The following is a 23,864-nucleotide window of genomic DNA, read 5'->3' on the forward strand; positions in this document are numbered from 1 at the left end:
TTTTTCAGTAGCATTTCAATGCTCTACTACAGCCAATTTTTATATTTAACATAATATTGAACATTTAACATGTATTTATACTATTGCTGATAATAAACTAAAGTTAAAGTTTTAAAGTTTTAAGTTTTGGGCTGCGTAGCAGGGCAGCAAAGCGTCACATGACAACATGATGGTAATTATATTAGATAAGAAGCAACAAATACAGTATTCTGGAACATTTTGAAATGCTGAGACAGTAAGAAACATGGCACAGATATAACACATATAAAAATGGGATCCATATGCATAAGCACACAATATCAGAAAGAGAGAGCACCCTGATTCATTTCTTTAGTAATCAACTGGTCATACATATGCATTTCGCAGGGATGACGTCCATAGTTGTCATGCTAACTGAAGACATGCATTCATTTCCCAGTTCTCGTCAAGCAGTTTCGGACATGCTGCAACAGCCTTTTTTTTAACTTTGAAGTAAACATGCAAGATCCAAATGCCACAGGCCACAATTTCCAGACTGAGTTCACTGACAACCAGCTCTCACATTATCTCCCAAAATGCAGTAGAGAAGAGACCCTGTGGTATTCACATCATACCAATTTATTCTGACAAAGGCATGGCCTCCATTGCCTCATACAGAATGCTGTTTGTTTGGTTTTGTTTTCAGTAATTGTCCAGCAAACATGTATTATATTCGTCTCTCAGTAATGACAACAATGACAGTAAAGCCTCTTTTCTATACAATGACACTCATCACAAACATTGGTTATTAGGTATTTCAAATTGCGAGCATGCCAAAAAAAGTATATAAATATATATATTACAACAAATGTTTTCACAGGGTCCAAATATAACATTTGCCAAGCCCCAAATGAGAATAAAAACTGGATTTGAGGAAATCAAATTTGCCAATGGCTAGCAACTATAAGAAATTATGTATTATGTTGCAATTCAACTTAAACTGTAAGAATGATGTAAGAGATGTAAATTAATGTTTTAAATCAGAAAGATATAAACTATCTACTAAAATTCTCATGTATCCTCTAAAAACTTTAATCACAGTGGGAAACGTACCATTAGAAGTTTATCTAGGAAGCTGGGATGATTTTTTTTCTCCAGAACTCCATGTGACGACACAATATTTCTCTCATTAAGCCACCAAATGAACATAATAAAAAGACAATCACAATGTAGCTTAACATATTCATGACAGGTGCAGTTTCACAGTGAGATGAACACTGACTCATCTTGTACATGATAGTGTGAATGACACAAGATGCTGTTTGTGCTATTTGCCACTAAGAGGCAAGGAAAACAGCTAAATGAATCAATTGTCTTTAGGGATGTAACGATGCACGTAATGAGCTGGTTGAAAATCGATAAAAATAAGTGACGATTCAAGTTAGTTTATATGTTAAACGAATCGCGATACATTTGGGGGTGGGGGTTTATATGAATGTATCTCTGGGGGGAACTGACTGTATGGAGATAGAATTGTTTCATAATTCCAAATAAATAGATTATGACTCACAAATAAATGTAAAAAGATTAACAAAAATTAAACATATTGACAAACAAATAGAATGAGATCCACAAATCTTAGAGTTTCACAAACATGAATTAAATTCACAAATAAATATAATGAGATTTGCAAATTAAAAAAAACATTATCACAAATATATTTTTATGTTACAAACACAACTTTGCCTGGCATTCTTTTGTGAATCGCGTCCTGTACATTTGTAGATCGCTGCACGCATTTGTGGATCGCTTGCTGTGCATTTGTGAATGGCTTTCTGTGCATTTGTGGATTTTGAAACATTTCTAGCGTCAAGACGCTGACAAATACACAAATGCGTAGACTCCACCCACCGTCTACTTAAGCCAATCAGATAACAGCCACACTTCGCTGACACAATCGTAGCACGTTCTCGCTATAGCCAATCACATTTTGCTTTACAATCAGGGGGTCTTATCCTGAAATAACTTCATTCATCTGCACTGGCTCAAATAGGAAATATAAGGGCCATAAAAATTGGAGTTAAGTGAATTGTTACATCCCTTAATTGTCATATATATACACACACTCATGTATTATTTTTCTCATATCACTTGCCATAGGCAGGTGTGGCAAAAGGTTATTTTGGACCATGCTTTTACATTTCTTGACTGAAAACTTCACGCTTGACTTTTTCCCCTTTTAGTCACAGTACGTATTGGGTTCAGGAAGCAACCTATATATCACCTCCAGCATTAAATAACATGTTAGCAGAGGTGAATCCATGCTTACGGGGACTTTCATGATATATAACTGCTCTCAATTCAGCATCCAAAACTCACTCAAGTCACTAAATGTACTGTGCTATCAATAAAAAGCAAAAAACAAAAAACAAAACAGAAATTAGCTGCTAAAGCATCTATGATCAATCAAGAGATGTAAAGGTTATTGGATTGTAACGTTGAGGACACACTATGACTGGTCATCCCAACTTGCACATGCTCAACTCCAGGAGTCTGACATCACATCCATGCAGTGTTAAATTCCCAAAATCACAGAAAGATGCATCTGTGTGTGAACTCCAGTTATAGAAACTTTCATCTGCGAGTTAACCTCCCTTTTTAGCCATCAGATTCTCTTTATGTTTTGAGATTTAGGCTAGCTGGACGCCTCTTCTGTTCTTGCAAAGGATATAACATATCACTACATATCCAGGCTGACCAGTGTAAAGGCATTCAAAACTCTCTTTTTAATGTGAACAAAGTCGTCTCTATGACAACATAATAGACTCATCCTTGCAAAGACTGGGAAGCTTGCCGGTTGCTATGACAACTTGCTGTTGATTTTGAAGCAAATTATTGTGCTTCGAGAATAAAGAGCCCCAGAAATCCCTAAGCAATCAACCGAAGGAACATTGTGTACAACCTTCAACAATGGTAAACAATTTTGTTGGTCTCAAGTAACTGCCTCTCGCAAACTAGCTGGGAAAGTAAAACCCTCAAAGTTGTAATACTTTTTCTTTACAGTTTCTAAATTCTTCTCATTCAGCAAAATTTTGTGGCCTACCATTGAATAAATTCTACTTGGGTCAAATGTTTCCATATCAGCATTTAAGCTCAACAACTGTGTAACATTAGATTTAAACAGTACAGAGTGGAAGACATATCTGTAAAAGCAAAGACTTCAACTGTTTACATACTCTGGCAACCGTACAGCAATATCCCTGTAGACTCAAACTAGCGTGTGAATCTAAATCAATTTGGCCAGGTACTAAAGCTGCAAAGTCCTACAGGTATACTTGGCAGACATTTACTGTAATTTACTGTAGATGAAACAGTAACTGAAACCAGAATAACAATCTCAGACATAAGACTGGTGTTAGTAGTGTTAGTTGGTATGTTAGCATCTCTTGTGAGAGGGCGAACGAGCAGGCAAGGGTGTACTTGGTTCACTTACTCTGAGGACATGAAAGAGGACATTGGCCCAACCTCCTTGGCTTTCTGCAGGGCATGTTTCTGATTAAACGCCTCTTCCTCCTCCTCTTGATCCTTTGGAACAGTAAGGCGTTTTTCGTTATACAATTGCCTTGCAAATCCTTCAGCATATAAAGCTAAAAGAACCTTGCAGGATATACCTTTGTGAGCTCCTGGGCATTGGCCAAATTGTCAACAGCGATAGCCAAGAAGACGTTGAGCAGTGTATCTAACAATTTTGTCAAGAATTTTGGCTCAAAACAATGAGATATACAGCAATAACCACCAACACTAAGTACAGATTTAACCCTATATACAGTATATATACACTGTAGGTATTGGTGGTCATGGATAGAGAAAAAATAAACGTAGGATACAATTTCCAAACAAAGTCAGAACAATGAAGTAGACAGACGACCACATCCCAGACTTCACGCCACCTTGAGACCGGATGCCATTGTACATGACTTCATTCCAGTCCTCGCCAGTGAGAATCTACAAACACAGTGAACTTATTTCAGGACCACATGGAATCTGCATCTGAGTAACTCCACAGAGAGCTTTCCATATTTCAGCAGAATAATTTGACAGATGCTTCCCCTTGCATGTCTGTTTATTAAATATTTCAGCTAATTTGATGATCCTTTCAGCTACCACTGAAAGGGATACAAATAACATATTGTACCAAATGACACTCCTCAGAATTCCACTGATTTTCCCACAAATTTGACACAGAAACGAAATCTACAAATTTTGTTTTGGCCTAAAAGTATTTTTTCTGTGCTGGACCTATGTATATGTATTCATTTTCATCATTATAAAGGGAAGATAGATTCTGTTTTGTGACTAAGTATGTTTTTGTTCTGCGCTCTGATCCTAATTTCCTCTCTATCTGTGCAATTAAATCTTGGTCTAATTATTTAGCCTTCCTTCTAAGCCATTTTTCACCAAGAAACATCTGGAGTCTTGTATTATACTTCGATTACAACTGGGTGGAATCTTACTTGAAACACGGTCATGATGGCTGCTGGAAAAGTGTCAAAATTTGTGGGTGTGTAGTCTTCAAAGATGAACCTGTAAAGAAAGAGAAAAAAAAAATCTTTGCAAGCCATTTTATTCAATATGTCTGACCAGGTTACTGAATAATGTATTATTTGCTTTTCACCTACTGGTTGAACCTGATCTATTTTCTATTGTCTTGCCACACCTGTCACATAGAGTTATAGTTCCACTCCAAACATTATTTTTTTTGCATGCAATTTGATCCCATGTTTGATATGGACATGGTGGTGGACTTAACACTTTATTTTTGAGTCAGGATTAAAGCATTCTGAGGATTTAATATTGTTATTGCAAATGATATAAAGAGCAGCTCATAACTCTTTAATAAATAAGGTGTAGAATTCAGATATCTTCAGCCATAAATCCAAATTTAAAACTGTCTACAGGCATTGTCTGTGCTTAGACTGATAAGATATTACCTTCCACCAAAGAGCTGCATGCCCAGAAGTGCAAAGACCACAATGAAGAGGAAAAGCAGGAAGAGCAAACTAATAATGGACTTCATGGAGTTCATCAGAGACACAACCAGGTTCCTCAGGGACACCCAGTACCTTAACAACACATAAATACAGCATCTCTGAGTTCAAAATAGGGACATCCAGAACTGAGCAAAGACATCACAAGTCAATAAATAGATTATCGTCTCTGCAAGAAGCAAACAAACCAAGGAGACTTTTATTCCAGGCAAGCTTGCACTTACTTTGTGATCTTGAAAATTCTCAACAACCGCAAGGCACGCAGAACGCTGATCCCAAAGGATGTGCCAGGTCTGAAGAACCCCCAAAGCACCTCAAAAATACTGCCTACTATCACCTGGAAGGAATTAAGGAATTTCACCTCTTTAAATATGTCACTGATGTCACAAAATTCTGTCTATAGGTGCGGTCACATTAGCAAAATTGTTTAAAAATTTCACAGGCAAAAAAGGTCATTTTCTGTTGTCAGTTGTGTAGCGATGTATGGAGCACAACAAACACTCTCAAACCAAGCAGCGATATCTGTGGTGGGAAATATTTTGCATGGATTCCTACTGAAATGAATCCATAAAACTTCACCAAACAATGGTAAATGTGTCTGTCTGTCTGTCTGTCTGTCTATCTATCTAAAACATGAGATTTACTAATTAAAAAAAAAAATGTAACAGGAACTGTATGGAAAGGGCCAGTTACAAATGTTCTGATTAAATTAAAGATTAGCCAAAAGATAACCATTATATATTGACACTGTCCAGAACTAAAACTGAATTTTAATTAAATAAAGCTACGTATTGATATTCAGTGCTGGGTCCTCAAATTTACATAGAAATTAGAGACATGTTCATAGTGTTCATAGTGGAGAAGCGTAACTTCAAAAAAGATCAAATTAGATTTACAGTTTCATCTGCTCTTATTTCTTTGCACTGCTTTTATCTTTGTTGATAAAAAAAATGCCATGAACATTCATTTTTGGAGTCACCACCTTGATCCTCTTTGACACTTGCACTGTTGTACGTTTCAAAGAAGATTATGGAAAGGATGACAGAAATACACTTACCCCAAAATCAAAGCAGTTGAAGGAGGAGTGGAAATAGAGTCTGGGCCCAAGTCCATACATCTTGAGAAACATCTCTGTAAGAAACAGGCCTAGAAACAGGAACTCTGCAAAGTCTGCAACAGAAAGGAACCACTTTAAAGTTAAAACTATTGATCATGTATGACAGCATATACATAGAGTGAAAAGTTTCATTTTGCTTGTGGTCTTACAAAGGAGACTAGACAGCCACTGAGGCTGCTTGTGGTGTACGATGGCGACACAGAAAGTGTTGAGGGCCACCAGACTCAGAACGATCCAGTAGAAGGTGTGAGTCTTCACCATACGGCGAACGGAAATCCGTAGCATGCGTTCTTTCCGACGGAAATAGGACGTTGGTCCTCTTTTAGCACTGCGTATGCTGGCTCTGTTCAATGGCATCCCTGATGAACAAAAATATTTATGAACAAGCAAAACAACTTGATCCACATTTATACTTCTTGATTGAATAAGGAGATGATTTCAGCTGTATGTGAATGATATTCTGAAAACGTGCATATAATGACATGTGGGTAAATATTTTGCATCACCTAGACACGATATGAAGGAGACCTGGGGAGGAAGCCACTCACCTACAGACGATATGTCAGCATACTGTTCCTCTGGAGATCTCCGAACATCATCCACCCCTCTTCTCTTTATTGTGGTGGCTCTTTTTAGCACTGAGAACACACATACCAAATAATTTATCTTATTATCTTACTATCTCATCTTATATTTATTTTATTTCAAACTAAACAAATAACAGATTAATAAACCAAAAACTGTAAGAAATAAAAGCATATATGGGTTATAAAATATTGACAGTCACTTGATTTGCATTTCGGTCATGTCACGCTGGATAGCCCTGCCCATGTTGTGTCAGAAATTATTGTATTACAGGTTTCCAATTATAAATAAATAAAAATCATTCACATTTTTATGTAACTCCAAATGGTTATCACCTTACAAAAATCTATGTATATATATTTTTTATTTGTTTATTTAATCATTATTTAATCAGGGACAATACACTTAAATAATGCATAAAATCAATGTAAAATGTGCCAGGGTAGCTAATTTCCATCTGTAATCCTAGGGTAAGTTGAAAAGCCAAACTGAAGCTAAAGCAAATTATTAAAATATTATCTGGAAAATATTTACTTTTTGTGTTTCTTATTAATCAATGATACTAACTCATCATAAAGGTCAAATATGTTTTTTTGTTGAGTCATGCAGAATTTATGTTTTAAATGCCTACAGAGAAACTATGTATCACTGAAAACTTGATGCAGCCAGCTTAGGACATGATATGACAAATGTACAAACATCACTCTGTTGTAATCATTTACTTTTCAAGCATTTATAGAATATAACAGGCTAGACAGCAGCTACTGAAAGTGAAAAATGTAATCAAAGCATCTAGTCTAATAGCTTGCACTAACACTGTGTCTACACCGGACGCGAGCGGCGCGGCGCGGCGCGACGCGACAAAATACAATAGAACCTATTATGCTGTCTAAACTGCTGCTGCGTTCTATTTATGACATACTGACACAAATTTCAAATGATTTTCAACGGTTGCTTTGTAGACAGTCAAAGACAACGGTCAAAGTGTAGACAGACTTTAGCTGTTGCGGCGCGGTGTGGAGCGACACGACAACTGTCGCGTCCGGTGTAGACATGGTGTCAGGGATACATTCAATTGCAAATAAATCCGCTTGTTAGATTTCGCTGTTGTCATGGCAACAGTGAAGTAAATATGAATGCCTGCAATTACATTTTATGTTTTAAAATGTACAACTCCCTTCAGAGTGCAACCTGGATACCTACTGCTGTCAAACATCATATGCAAGGGCCAAAACCGGTCTCAGTCTCTCCTGACCCCCTAAAAATTATATAGGGCCCAGTTTTTTTAAGACAATCATCTTAAATGGGATGATGGGATGCATACAGGAGAACAGCAGGGGCAAAGAAATAAGAGTTCACCATGGTAACTGGCTGTTTTCCATTCACACAGCCTCTGGGAAGCTGTCAATCAACATTTAATAAAAAAATAAAATAAATAAATAAATAAAAACTTGTTTGATTCTGGGGAAAACCTGTCGCCTTGTACAGGGTTCGGATGTCATGTGGTGGGTTTTCGCTTCACAGATGTGCGCCATGAGCAGGATCATGGTGTTTTGTTTATTGTGACATCAGTCTATTGAATATACGATCTCTGTGCTGTTTTATGGGACCAGAACAGGCTTTATATGCCAGAACAGGCTATTGAATAAATGATGAAATCTGGGACAGAGAGAGAATGCGTATTTACTAGTGTGTTCAAAATAATCACATGACCCTAACTCTGACACATAATTAAAAAACTGCATCCCACAATCTACAGTACGTGGCAAAATGAGAGAAAAACAGCAGAGGTCAAACATCTTACCATCTAAAGCAGAAGGTCCTGAATTCTTGTTCTCCTCTGCAAGCATCACCTCCTCTGCAAAATAAAAACACATTTAAATTTAATCAAGTTGTGCACATACAATTCACTGAAAAACTGGCATTTAAAATCTAATTTAATCATGGATATTAACAGAAGGATTTTGCAAAATGTAAACAAAGAAACCAATGAATAAGAAATATTGAATATTTGTGACATCGATCATGTGCACTGCTTTTTACTAAGGTCAGATTTTTTTTTGCATTTGTTTTGCATGGTGCATTTGCCAGCCCATTATGTAAGAGTACCTGCACGGTCGATCCAGGCCCGATACCCATTCAGCTCCCTCTCGATCTGTTGCTGTCTTCTGAGCTTCATGAAGGCTCTTCGGTTCTCCACCCGCTCTCGCTCTTTAGCAAACTCCCTACATGAGCCAACAGCATACAATTACTCATACAGAGAACAACCACAGGGATGACACACTTAATTTATTAAAGTGTTTCACCTGCAGAGTGAAGGAATAAAAGGCAGAGAGAGAGAGGCTGCATCCCAATGTGCATCATTTTTTTTAATTTGAAATCACACCGACTTCAAACCATTAATCATTAGTCATTAATCATTAGTTGCATTTCCATTACAGATTTGCACGAAACTTTTGCAATATTTATGTCGATTAAAAAACGAAATGCCGGCATTTCCATTACCTGATGTTATGTGACTAAAACTTAATTTTTTCCTCTCGCGACAAGTCATGGTGACGGATGTTGGTAGGTTAATGTATAGAGCAGCCACCGCATTAGCCATTATTTTTAATCGAAGGAGATGAAGGCATGTATCTTTAGCGAAGCAGCGCAGAGAGCCGTTTCTGGAACATAGAACTGGTATAAACACAAGCATTGACTAGAGTGGCCGCGATCAGCTTCGGTGGCCGTGTCGGAGCCGTGATGCGCCGCAGATTTGTGCAGCATAAATAAGGGGTTATTCAAGCATTAACGGCAAGGAGCAGCCATGTATGAGGTGTTTCTTGGAGGTTATAGTACATTAAAGAATGATCATGTGACTTTTACATACACCAGGTGACCTGTAAATGCGAAAAACCTGTTTCCATTGCAGTTTTGCGAAATATTCCTTTTTCGAATTTCCTGAAAAACCACCTCATGCGAGTGTAAAAACTTTTTTGCGATATATGGGAGCTTTTGCGAAATTTATGTGTTTCCATTTGGCGTATTCTCAATTCGCAATTTCAATTTGCGCAATTTGAAGGGTAATGGAAACACAGCTATTGTTAAAGTGCAAGTGAAGCAGTCAGTCAAGTTTACAATCTATCTATCTATCTATCTATCTATCTATATTCTCCCTCACATATCTACGTCACTATGTGGGAATATTTGCTGCCCAAATGTCTACGTAAAGAAAGGTGTGGTTTCAGGTATCGCAGTAGTGTTGTTGCCTCCGTGTTATGGAGACACTGTGTGTTTCTATGCAAAAGCAAAATCACTTATTTGGCCTTTTGAAAGTGGATGCAATTAGAAATCAGTGGTTAAGATTTATTTACAACACTGTTCCAGAACAGTACAACTTACTATTGACTGCTCAAATGCGGAATATGATGATGTGTAGAGTGATGCATATTGTTTGTCGTTCTTACGATTACAAGTGCAGATATGGATTTATGTTTACAAACAAAGTATCCTCAGTCTTCTGTGCAAAAAGATGACAAACAGATGTACTACATGTTTTGTTTCACACTGGACGCTCAAGCAGAGCTGAAGCAGCACGCACCCTTTGTGCTTTTACACTGGCAGCGTCACATTCCACTCTGATTAGGGATGGGCGATACCCCTTATTTTGTTTTCGATACGATACCGACATTTTTCAAGGCAGTATCGTCGATATCGATACCGATTCGATACTTCTGCACTAAACTTTTAAATTATGAAATTTATTACATTATTAAATTACTAAGAGTAAAATGGGTAATGAAAACCACTTAACTTTATGTTTAAAACGCATTTTAACCCGTTTAATCCCAAATTTTTCCCAGACATGAAAATATCCAAATGATGTATCATTAGTAACCCTTTGAAATAATCAATAAATTTGTTTTTGTTTTTTTTTTGGAAAAGTGTGTGAAAAATTTTATTTTATGGTCAGTCACAATTGTAACCGGTGGGATAATGTGTATACTGAATTAACATATTTCTGCAGTCTTAAAAATTGTTATATATCTTAGCCCAGCTATTTTAAACTGTTTGATCACATTCTAGGGTCACTATTATGCATAAAAAACCCTTATACAACATTGATAGGAATACTGAGATCAAATACAAAAAAATACAACCATCAACGTATTTCAAAATTGTTACTTTTTTGTAACATATATCATCACATTTTTATATTAGTGCTACCAGTATTACAACATTAATATTCTAACTTATTTGTAACATTTGAACTTTTGATTTAGTGCAATATTTATACTGCCATTACCGACTGCCCGTGAATGGCTGTTGCATGCATAAAATGCAACCTTTTTATTCTGACAGTGTATGATTTCTATTAACATTACAGAATAGAACATGATCAATATTATCTTTCAACGTTCAATTTAAATAATTGTAATTGCACAAACTATGTAGGCTACAATTTCAATTTGTTTACTGTGAAATAACTCAAACATTTATGTTTTTTTTTCTGTCCTCTGATAAGCATTGTTCAGGGCTGCCATTCCCAAAAGCTTTAATGCTTTCTTATGATACTTTTGGGAAACGCAGCCCTGTTTGAATGCACTGTCAGCAGTGAGTGAATGCTCTCTGTGATTGATTGGTTCTGTCTTGCAACATTTGCGTGTGTTCAGATGAGCAGGAAAATAGTTCTATCCTACACAATTACTCGCTAACAAAGGTTATTCGTCCAATTCAATGCATATTGTACGCATTATTATTAGTATTGTTGTTAAATAAACAAAACCACTGGTAAATAAAATGCACCTTAGTATCGATATTTTTGTTTGAGTATCGATACTTTCGATACTCGCGTCAGTATCGATATATCGATACTTCGGATCGATACGCCCATCCCTAACTCTGATACGTTCTGCTCAAGCCATGCTTGCAAAGTTGGTTCCGATCGATCGGCTTGGTCATCTGCATTTTTAGAATCTGACTCGGGCTCGAACTGATATGGTAAAACTCAAAAAGGTACATGTGATGAGGGAGTTTCAGTAGAACAGTGAACTGCGGTCAGATGATATGTTGTCAGGCCATATGTCAGAAAAAAATAATTTTCTTGTCCTGTCAGCCATTATGCTGTGCTCATAGAGTGTGCTCTTCAACTGCACGTACAAATGCGGCGGCGTGCGCTGTAGCCTATGTCATTTCATATTAAAAGCGCAAATGAAACTACGAGCATGCAATGTCGTAGTTATGAATACAGAGAAATGAGATATGTGTAGAAAGAGAAACAGACAATGCCACGGTATGTGTAGTAACTTAATCTTACCTCTTGTCTCTAGAGATGACGTTAATACATCTCACATTAACCTCTAATAAAACTCATTACCCAGGGTCGGCTCAGACATCAGGTTAGACGTAGTGTCAGTTTGTCTTAGAGTCCATTGAGGAAAACAGTACTTACCCTGACAGGACTCCTAATACCAGATTCAACACAAAGAAGGAGCCAATTATTATTAGAGGAATGAAGTAGAGCCAATTCCAAGTAGAGCCTAAGGCATCGTTGGTCTGTGCAAACACAAAACAGGAAGTGATCAAAACAATTAAAATAATACATTATGATTTAAATTTTGCAGTAGCTCCTAAATCTACTTAATGCCTGGGTTGAAAGGGTCAGAAAACCATAAACCCTGCCCTTGTAATGGTGATGATTCCTTTGAGCTCTGCTCAGCAATGCAAAGGGTGTGATCACTCCGTGGGCAGGCGACATTGTTGCCCAGCTGAGCTGAGAGGGTGTTCCCCGCATCCCGACACAGCTGCGACAGCTCAGTTATGAGTGTGAAAAACACCTCTAACTGTGGCAGCATGACTCACGTCAACGCATGACACCATGTGACTGATTAAAAACACTGTGGACTTTTCCAGACATTCAAATTATGAGATCAAGATTTTTTTTAAATCATTTTAAAGTATTTGGGCCCACAAAGGATAATTTTCACCAGATAATTTTCCATGAAGTACCAGAAATCAATATTTTAAAGACACATTAAAAATCAAAAATTACAATTCTTCTTTTAATGGAATGGTGCGGTGTTACAACCCAAAAGTGGATGGCAGGTCTTTTTCGGTGCAAATTCATTTGGCACTTGGTAAAATCAGTCAATATAGACATGCCCTCATCCTCAAAAACCATGAATAAACAACAGAGGTACAAACAGTAACACCTCCAATCCTTCCAATTCCTTCAAACAAGGTCTCTATGCTTTCCCTTTGTTGTATAAATATTTTATCTCAAACTAAATGCATGAAAGTCTCAGTAAGTCCTCCTCCACAAAAATAACATATATAAAAAAAAAAAATGACATTCCATGCTCAGATACCAGCACTACGGGATGACAGTGAATTGTAGAGCCAACTCAGCATATAAATGGCACTAGTATGATCATAGTCAACCACCTAAACTAATTCCACCAAAAGCTCCAATAATCTGATGCAGAATAAAGACTGTGTCTAATGCCTCTCATTTTCCAGTACTTGGAGCTGTTTGGAGATAAAACCACTCTGACAAACCCTTCTAAATGTGACTTGTTATGAAAAGGGAGATGCTACTGTGCTTGAATAGGCTTGAAAGAAGTTCAGAAATCAGGGAAAAGCTACACAGTGTTGCATGCTATACAGTATGTACAACCAGTGTACGAATACGATAGGTCACAGATGGCTAGAATACGGAAAGAGGAAGTTCTTCAAACCTAAACTGCAACTATTTCAGCTAAAATGGACCAACTGTAAGTGCAATTTGATCATTCAAAATTCAAATTATTTATTTTCTTATTTAGGGGAGAACAGAAGGAACAGGATTAGGAAACAACGCAAATGTAAGATGCCAGCATGAACACAACAGATCAACGACTCCCAAAATCACGGTATCAACAAAAAGAAAAGGCAGGGTTTGAACTCATCCAACCAAAAGACTCAACCAGCTTCGAAACCAGCCATTAAAATGTATAAAATATGAAATACTACAAAGAAGCTAATGGCGCTGTTTCATCTGACAAACAAAATGTGGTAGATTAATGTTCAAGCAAGATCTCCTAAGGATGTCTTTAACATGAAGTAATGATTCAACACTGGATTACAATGGATTAAGATTATATTTTTATGTATTAGGGTTATAATACAGAAGCGTCATCATTTAGGGTGACCATACTTCCTCTTTTCCCTGGACATGTCCTGGCCAGGATTTCAGGTTCAGCGATAAGAGAGGAGACGGCTTATGCTTTTGAATCGCTCTCAATGTACTTTGATGTCATACACTGATTGTTCTGTGCAGCGCCGCTTCAGGTTGAACACACCTGACATCAGTAGGAAAACAAAGCCAAAATGCAGACATTTTAGGCAATTTAGAAGTCCTGGCCAGGACATGTCTGAGAGAAAGGGGAAGTATGGTCATCCTACATCATTTCAAGCACAGAAACAAAACTGCTACACATCAGTCAGCTGAGAGAGAAACTCACATTATAGAGTACAGCTGTCCAGCCTTCCATGGTGATACACTGGAAGACAGTGAGTATTGAAAATAAGATGTTATCAAACTGAGTGATGCCATCGTTGGGTCCGGGCCAGGGGCCGTAGCAGTTATAATTTTCAGGACAATTCTTGGCCCCACATGGGAAATCAATTTCAGATGAGTCTGCTCTCTCAGAGTCTGCATGAGATGAGAAAGACAAATAAATAAATAGCTTTTTTCATGAATTGCATATTGACTATATAAATTGTCAACTTTTTAATTTTTAATAATGTATCTGTGTCATTTTTCTGTTTGTTTTAGGGTGTACTCACACTAGGCGATCTGAACCGTGCCGGAGTGCGTTTGACCGGTTTGACTGGTTCGTTTGACTAGTGTGATCGCTCCGTCCTGCGTCCAGGCGTGGTTCATTTGGCCATCCCTGGTTCGCTTAGAAGAGGTGGGCCAGAGCACGGTTCAGTTGGGCTCGGAACAGCTACTATTTTGTGTGCGCTACTGTCATCATTACGACTGCAAACATCTTCTATTACTACTACTACAGTACGCTTTCAATTAATTTAATTAAATCAAGTATATTTAGGTTTATAACGGGTCTGGTTCTCACCATACTGATGAACAGGAATTGTAGTTTGTGAGTAAAGCTGCAAATTCTTTCATTAACCTCAGCTGCCTCTGTAATGACCCTCTGATACATGCAAGTGAAAATCGCTGCTCGGGATAAATGATAAATTTATTAGGCAGTCTATTAGCGAAAGTGGTTTTCTCCCTGTTATCTGCATGACGTAAGAGTGTTTAGTGCAAGTGTGCGTGTGCGTGTGCGTGCAGGCCAGTGGGGGAGTGGGGAGGTGGGATAATCGCGCTCGGTTCAAGGCAACTGTGCCTAGTGTGAGTACACCCTTACTGTTTGTTATCATGCAGCTAATAGAAGAGGCCAACAGAATTATGAAGTGTTTACTTCCTGTATGGGAGGAGCCAAGCCAAGCCTCTGATTGGCAGGTCTGTATGGACCCGTGAGGGATTGCCAAATTTTATTTTCTGCTCTTGCAAATGTGAATAATAATATTCTTGTCAATAGCAATCTTATATTTTGTTATTTAATAACATGCATGTGTATATAGTCCACTCAAAAATGAAAATTCATTTACTTTACCTCATGATTTTCCAAACCTTTATGACTTTCTTTTTTTCTGTGGAACAGAAAGGAAGATATTACAGGAATATTTAAGAATGTTGGTAACCAAATGGTTTTGGGTCCCATTGACTTTCGCTGTATAGACAAAAAAATACTTTGGAAGACAATGGGACCCAACTTAGACTCAACTTTGGTTACCAACATTCTTCAAAATATCTTCTTTTGTGTTCTACAGAAGAAAGAAATGCATAAAGATTTGAGAGGGGAGTAAATGATAACACAATTTAAATTTTTGGGTGGACTATCCTTTTAAGAAGACGGAGTTATTAGTGACCCAACTTTCACAAAAACCAAACCTTTTTTTTTTTTACTTCTGTTTCCATTTTTCGTCATTTTTGAGTATTCTAAAGATTTAAACATTTTGTTTGGATCCCAGCCATCTGACAAGAACATAAATGTAATAATTATTCATATTTCTGTACTCTACCTTTGTACTTATGTGGATGTGTGGGTCTGTGCATGTTCTTGTGTCTGTCGGAGTGTGATACTCTTTACCTGTAATGTTTGAATAAGCTACACATCTTTTGTGGAGTCTTCCACTGTAGAACTCTAGTCCGATAATAGCAAACATGAGAATGGCAAAAAACAGCAGCAGACCAATCTGTAGCAGTGGCACCATCGCCTTCATTATGGATTTAAGAACTATTTGCAGACCTTTAAAAAACATGAATATATATAGATATCAATAAACCTATCAACTACACATAAATATATCAAAATGTACTATTCATTCCTTCACATGTGGAAAAACTTTAACACTACAGCATCCACATGTAAAAGAACAACTATAACACTGTGTCCTAACCAAGTGCTATGTGACACATTAAAGGTACGTGGAGTAGGATTTTGGACCAATGAGATTTCTCTGTGCAGCTACCCAGATAATTAGACACCTAGCAACAAAGTAAATGCCTTGCATGTAGCTTGTTGCAGTTGTGACTGGATTTATGTCGTTTTGTCACTTTGCACCTGATTAGGAGGCAGTGTTATACTCCTCATTTCAAATGAAACAACACAATGTGTGATTAAGAACTTCATATAGAACCATAAACATACTAGGAATGCCAGAAACCAGTTTAAGGGGCCGTAATACCCTCACAGCCCTCAGCGTGCGCAGGTCTAATGAAATATTCATGTGGGCTCCTGCTGTGGCCAGAATCCTGTTAACAAAATAAAAACAAACATAGGTTAGACAAAGAAACTAAATCAGCAGGAATTATGCATGATATATGAATATATTTACAAATATGTTAATAGTAATGTTTTGTAAACTATGCAATCTCCATCATTAGTGACATGGTAATCGGCACACTAGTGATGACTCATAGTGATACTGTGGGTAAAGGGGAGTAATTAGAGCAGTGGTGCTAAATGCTTGTGGTCCCTAATGAGGTAATCCCTCTCAGTGAATGACAGCCAGCACACTTTCTTATAAGGGTCACTTCTGATTTACAGCTTCCTTCTAAGCACAAGTGATATTCATCAGGCGTGACCAATGAGTCATCTCTGTCTTTCATTCCACACGTTTGTTCACGTATAGCCACACACACACACACACACACACACACTCCAACATAAAACATTTTTGGAATCTGCATCTGAAATAGCATTTAGATGTATGTACACAGTTTAATGTAGGCCTATCTCATAGGGGACATGGATGCCTTTAACCTGCAGTTACAGATGGATAAATAATGTTTTGTTTTTAACATAAAACGTTGAATACTGATATTTGAAATGATTTAAAACATGAAAAAAATAAAACCGCCAGTAGGTGGCAGCAAGTGACTGTTAATGAGTGAGTCATTCAACCGATTCGTTCAAAAAGCTGATTCATTCAATAAGTAAACACAGTGACGCAAAACAGTGCTGTGATCTTCGTTTGGAACTATTTTCGTTGGCAAAATTTAGCAAAAACAAGCAACATTATGTCTAAAATGTAAGTCACTTATTGCTTTACTGAACTTGTATAAAATGATTATTAAATTAAAGTGAAGTGACATGTGGCCAAGTATGGTTACCCATACTCGAAATTAGTGCTCTGCATTTAACCCATCCTAAGTGCACACACACAGCAGTGAACACACACACACCGTGAACACACACCCGGAGCAGTGGGCAGCCATTTATGCTGCGGCGCCCGGGGAGCAGTTGGGGGTTCGGTGCCTTGCTCAAGGGCACCTCAGTCGTGGTTTTGAAGGTGGAAGAGAGCGCTCTATGAATGTAGCGTACATTCACTCCCTCCACCTACAATCCCTGCCGGTATGAGACTCGAACCCGCAACCTTTGGGTTACGAGTCCGACTCTCTAACCATTAGGCCACGACTTCCCCCGTTGAATGTGTTATCATGCTAATATCTTCAGAAAAACGGTACTCCTTGTGTGATGTAGATTAAGTTAACTATAGCCTATTCAATTATATAAATATAAAAAGCATACAGAAGCATTTTTGCCGTCTACAGTTTAGAATGCCCGGAATTTAGAGTTTTAATAGACTAATAAATCAACGTGCGTGCACTCTGTGTGTGTGATTTGGTGATATAACGTTAGTCTACTTGATAATGTCAGATCGCACATCATTAAAACAACACTTACCATATTACCGTAGAAGATATACTGTATATCGCACACCCCAGATTCGACTTGAGTGGAAAATGAAATCACCCGCGGTTGTGCGCACACTTGTTTGCACAATAGCAAAGGTGTTTTTTAGGAGTCTAACTTACAAGCGCCAGACCACTGATTCATCAAACCTGCTTGCTTGCAGTTTGTGTTCTTCTGACTATTTTGTAGTAAGTAACGAATATGCCTTGGGGAAATGTATCGGAGTAAAAGTATACATTTTAATTAGGAAATGTAGTGGAGTAAAAGTAAAAGTCGGCTGAAATATAAAAACTCAAGTAAAGTACAGATACTCCCAAAAAATACTTAAGTACTGTAACGAAGTATTATTACTCTTACATTACACCACTGCACACACACACACACACACACACACACACAGACAGGAGCACACAACTTTAATATATGGAGAAACCTGATATTTCATATTTGTGTTACAGTAATAAGAAGCCAGTTGGAACAGATGTGACACTCAATGGATTTAAAGGGACAGCTCACCTAAAAATGAAAATTCATGAAAATCATTTATTCACCCTCTTTTTGTTCCATACTCATATAACTCTATTTCTATTGATTCTAGATGTGTATCATTTCATATATGTACCTTGTATATGTGGATGTGTCTTTACTTATTATTTATTTTCCCCAGAATTAGCCAATTCTGAAAAAAAAAAAAAAAGAATAACAGCAACAAAAAACCACAACCATTTCTTGGGGAAAATTTGAGGTGTCTATAATTAAAAAGTCTATAGATACTATATTAAGAACAATTTTTGCATATACTGTATACTATGTATTTTCATTTTCATTTTAACCCTCTGGGGTCTGAGGGGGTTTATGCATGGTTAGTGAAAAAAGTATTTTTTAAGTCACTAATATAAGGCCATAAAACACATACAGAACATTTGTTTGCAAGACTTTTGAGAAAATGATGTGGTAGAACATTTGTTCACAAGACTTTTGAGAACTGGATGTGGTAGACTAGAGTTTTTGCTACATAGGCCGCATTTACACTGCATGGTTCAAGTGGCCCAATTCAGATTTTTTTCTCCCATATGGCAAAGATCTGATATGGCCCACAAACGTGTAAGCAGGAAAAAGCACATGGATATTCTCAGATCGTAGTCCTCATTCATATGTGGAAATAAATATGAATTGGATACGTGCATTTGCACCTGCCCTGTAAGCGCACAGATCGGATATTACTGTTAATGCGAGTTGCATGTCAAATGTTTTTGAAACAGCTCGGTGGTGCAGATATATGTATTACAAATGAAACATCTCTAGTTGACTAGCAGAGTATTAATTTTGTTCGTTTGTGTTAAGTAAGAGGCGATCTGGCGCTGAAATGTGTTGATTTTAAAATCATGCTGATTGCTCATTGCTGTTATCAGTGATGGTGGCCTGTGCACATACGAGCGCTTCAATCTATTGCTAACTGTTGTGGAGACTCTCTATTCATTCAGGTGAAATCACAAAATAAAATGCACAAAAACATGTCCCTGCTCTTGATATACAATCACTGATGAACACATTTGGTTTTAATGAGGAAAAAAACTATACGAGGGCAGATTAGAACCCAGAACCGCTAATATGCATAGCACAAGTTCAATCCACATATTTACAGTGGATCTGTGTATATAATCACTGTCGTGAAGTATCAGTTGTAATTAATGATTTTGATGTAAGGATGAAACTATCACATTAAAAAAGTTCCTACGAGTTCTGTCAATAAGTTAAAATCATTGCATTCATATTCGGGATTCATCTGCTTTTCATAGTATGCTTTGTTGATAAAGTGTGTGCAGAGTTTGGTCACTCTCTAATGCATTGAGTCACGTTAAGCGTTGTTTAAGTTAAGCCCGTGTAGTCTAAATGCAGATATCGGATATGAGTTACTTTTAAAAGGTATAAGCAGTTCATCAAAAATATCGGATATAGTCCAAAAAAATCTGATCTGGGCATCCAGATTTGCAGTGTAAATGCGGCCAAAATGATGTGAAAAATCATCCTGCTCGCTCATTCACAGAAAACTATATATTGATCTAACTTTTGTAAAACATGTTTTGTGTTAGAAAGGCTGTATGCGAGGGAGTGACAATGACCATGAATATTTATGTGATTCGCACCTTAGAGACAAAGGACCCTCCCCTAATGGCACATCAGAGTGGCCACAGTTCTTGCACTGTTTTGATTGTATGCAGCAACGCTGCATTGTTTTGACAATACGAATGTACACATATTTGTCATGCCAATAAAGCACCTAAACTGTGAGAATGTGACTGTGAGGCAGGTAAGAAATTTTTTTGTTGTTTGTTTTTATTGTTTCGATTTTATTTACAACACAATATAATCAAAATATACATAATGAAGGTCAAAGTTACATTATTGAGCACACTGATCTAAACACAGAGACTTGAACAGACTTTGTGCTATTCTGAAAACAGATCCTGTTCAACTGTTGAAACAAGTAAACCATACCTGCTATTTCCAAGGTGTTTGCTGCTTCTTTTCCATGCATTCAAGAAAAAAAAAGCCCCATCATGGAGCTTATTTTACCACGTTCATGAAGAATATCACCCCAATGTAGTTGAACATCTGATGTTGGTACATCACTTTCAGACATAAACAGTTTGAAGAGACTCATGAGAAAATCAGCAGGACTCATCTGCTCAAAAAACAAAAAACAAAACAGTGAGCATGTTGATATCAGAAGCAACTATATTATTACATTAGCAATCATTAATATTGCCCACTCATAACAAAAAAACATGATTTTGTAGTCATAGACACATATGATCTGTATGTATTATCAAACAGTACAAAAAGGACATTTTATATCAGAGAAACTAAATTATTAACATGCATCATGTTACAGTGTAAACACTCATATTACTTTGTATTGTTACTATCATATTGTGTTTTACATCATAGAGCATAAAAACATCCTCACCTCATACAACATTTAGATGCAATGAAATATTTCAAAATGTTGCACTCGATTTCACACATTTTACTCTGGGATTATAGTTTGGGAAAAGTTCAACTAGTAAAATGTGTACAAGTTTATGCCACAATAACACTAATATAAGTAAGAATAAATGACTTACTCATCAGAATGATCTCCTCCACTGGATCAAGCGCGCGTCACATCACATTCTTCTTCTGAGGTAAATACAAGGCTTATTCCTCTCTGCGCGCCTTCTTCCAAAAATGAAAAGTTGCTGCTTTGTTTACGTAGGTGAGGGGGGTGTTTACATGTTCGCATATCTCACGTCGATGATTACTGTATGAATAGCACGCGCTGCACGTGGGTGTGACCACATAACAGATAATGAGCTCAGACGGGAAAGACTATATCTTCCGTTGGTTTCAAATGGATTATTTTATTAGAGAATATTTGTTTTTGATATAACTTACTTCATTTAAAAGTAGACACTTCAAGCTTTCTGTGGGCTTTCATGTCGGTGTGTCAAGTATTCGCTGAGTTTCAGTTAGTGATGTGTTTCAGAAAGAAGATCGTGGAGACCGAGACGGCAGAAAGCGCACCCTGTTTGTTTTCTTTATTATACAAAAGCACAATGTTTTGTTGATATTGTGAGTGTGCACAAATAAAAGTAGACCCTTTACAGATTCAAATGTATTACTCTTATATGTACTCTTATATGACTTTGTCGACCCAAGGAAGTTAAATAGTAAAGGTCTATGGTAGGTCCTCATTTACATAGCCAAGTAAAAGTGTGTGTGTATGAGAAAAATAAAAATAAAAAAGCTATAAGAGTTACTTGAAGTATTCACTGATCTGAAGAAAAAAAAGATTTCTGTACAATTTAAACAACACCTGAACTCCAGCAAGCTTTGGAAACCCTGCAGAAAAGACCAGCATGATTTTTATTTGCTCATTCTGGCTGCTTTATGCACATTAAATAATTTAGCAGGTGCTTTTATCCAAACTGACATACAAATAAGGGATAATCACAAGCAATTCATCAATACAAATCCAATAATACTGAATTACAAGAGCAAACCAAAATAAAATTATAGATAAAGTGAAATCAAAATGACAAGCTAGAGTAGAAGTATTAATGTGGAGAATTGTCCACATTTATACTTAAACTCTAGCTTTTCACTTTAAGATTAGATATAAACACAGTATTTGAAAGGAATAAATGTATTTTCCTGTTGATCAATGCTGTTGAGGAACTTGGTTAATCAAACCCATACCTATTAATAAAGCTAGTAAAGGACCTTGCAATAATACAATATGATTATTGTTGTTCTGATTAGAATGAACCGAATCCCTCGTCTCTCAGAGGGAACCCATCAAAGGCATGGCTCATTATAAAATGCTAATGTTGTCCTTTATTTGCTGCACCACCTAACAGGAAACAGCAACTCATCTGTGATGCAGCATGCAACAATCTGAGGGAAATGAGAGGAGAAATTAGTGTGTGAGAGAGAAGCTTTTGTTGGCAGCATTCGGTTTCTGACAGTTACCCACTGGATGCCATGTGTGTAACCTGGGATGAACCGTCCTTTCCAACATCTCAACCAAAGCTGAAATTCTAGATTCTCTAATATCCCAATTCACCTGGCACTCCTGTTGTTGGCTAATTAAACGTCATCCCCTTCCACCCCACTGAGATGAGAGAGACTGCCAAAGAAAGGTGTATGAACACAAGACACATAAAAATAAAGAAGACACATAGAGAGTGAGAGAGTCAGAAGATAGCAGCTTTGTTCACAAAATTTGGCTTTAGCAGAAGCAATTGAGAATTTATCTCCACTGGTTTCCAAATTTTGAATTCAACAGATGTTTAAAGACCCATCTAGTATGTAACAGGTCAAAAATAAATCATGTAAGATACGGATTTAAATATTTGCTCTTATCAAAGGAAGCATAGAAACAGATCAAACAGAAAATGCCAATTATCAGGCCTAAAAATATGGTACGATAAACTAGCCTATATCATATCAAGAAGATTGCAGTAAAATTCATGTTAATAATGATGATAAGCTCTGGACTAACAGCCTATCACACAACAGAAATACATGTGACAACAGCCGGTCAGTGCATGTTGCTAATAAGTCTGCATGTTCTGTCTCTGTGTGAATGAGTGACGTAGTTTCATCTACTATACAAACTCAAAGACATGTGAAGCTCATGATGTTTTCAGCATCTGCCATCTCAATATATGTGGAGAGTTTGCATGAACTTCATCTCCAGAGATGTTCTGAGAGTCACATCACAATCTGTTCACCATTTGATTTAAAAATCTACCATCAAATACACACTCAAACTCAAAGAACTCAACTCAAAGAACAAACTGACAAAATAAATGTTTGGTTTAACTTAAAGGAAGTATGACAGAAATATATTACTATTGTATAAAAAAATCTAATGTATTACTCAAAGTAATAATAATAATAACAATATATAATACAACAATAACAATATTATTATATCATTTACATTTAGACATTTAGCAGACGCTTTTATCCAAAGCGACTTACAAATGAGGACAATGGAAGCAATCAAAATCAACAAAAGAGCAATGATATGCAAGTGCTATAACAAGTCTCAGTTAGGTTAATGTAGTACACGTAGCAAGTTTTTTTTTTAAATCATATAATAAATAAAAAGAAAACAGATAGAATAGAAAAAGAATAGAGCAAGCTAGTGTTAGAGGCCTTTTTTGCTTTTGTTAATCAGAAGTCAGTAGTCAGGCTAATTGTATAATAAATAAAAAGAAAACAAATAGATAGAATGCAAAAAGATTAGAGTGTTATTTTTTTTTTTTGTATATCATACAGTCAAGAAATTTGTATCCATGTTTTAAAGTTCGG

At 36.9% G+C, this 23,864-nt stretch overlaps 1 protein-coding gene across 1 annotated transcript in view; it reads right to left on the bottom strand.

The window, feature by feature from the left end:
• cacna1ea (calcium channel, voltage-dependent, R type, alpha 1E subunit a) overlaps nt 1-23,864 on the bottom strand; it is a 127,716-nt gene that overhangs the window by 31,104 nt on the left and 72,748 nt on the right. The window contains 16 exon segments of the mRNA XM_016575602.1: nt 2,661-2,670; nt 3,448-3,543; nt 3,630-3,697; nt 3,846-3,963; nt 4,473-4,542; nt 4,950-5,081; nt 5,231-5,343; nt 6,064-6,176; nt 6,273-6,482; nt 6,672-6,761; nt 8,513-8,566; nt 8,818-8,933; nt 12,143-12,246; nt 14,193-14,383; nt 15,891-16,049; nt 16,452-16,555. Coding sequence (XP_016431088.1) covers nt 2,661-2,670; nt 3,448-3,543; nt 3,630-3,697; nt 3,846-3,963; nt 4,473-4,542; nt 4,950-5,081; nt 5,231-5,343; nt 6,064-6,176; nt 6,273-6,482; nt 6,672-6,761; nt 8,513-8,566; nt 8,818-8,933; nt 12,143-12,246; nt 14,193-14,383; nt 15,891-16,049; nt 16,452-16,555 — 1,748 coding nt within the window.

Source organism: Sinocyclocheilus rhinocerous, unplaced genomic scaffold (genome assembly GCF_001515625.1).
Source record: "Sinocyclocheilus rhinocerous isolate Xijiao unplaced genomic scaffold, SAMN03320098_v1.1 scaffold1314, whole genome shotgun sequence".
Lineage (NCBI taxonomy): Eukaryota > Metazoa > Chordata > Actinopteri > Cypriniformes > Cyprinidae > Sinocyclocheilus > Sinocyclocheilus rhinocerous.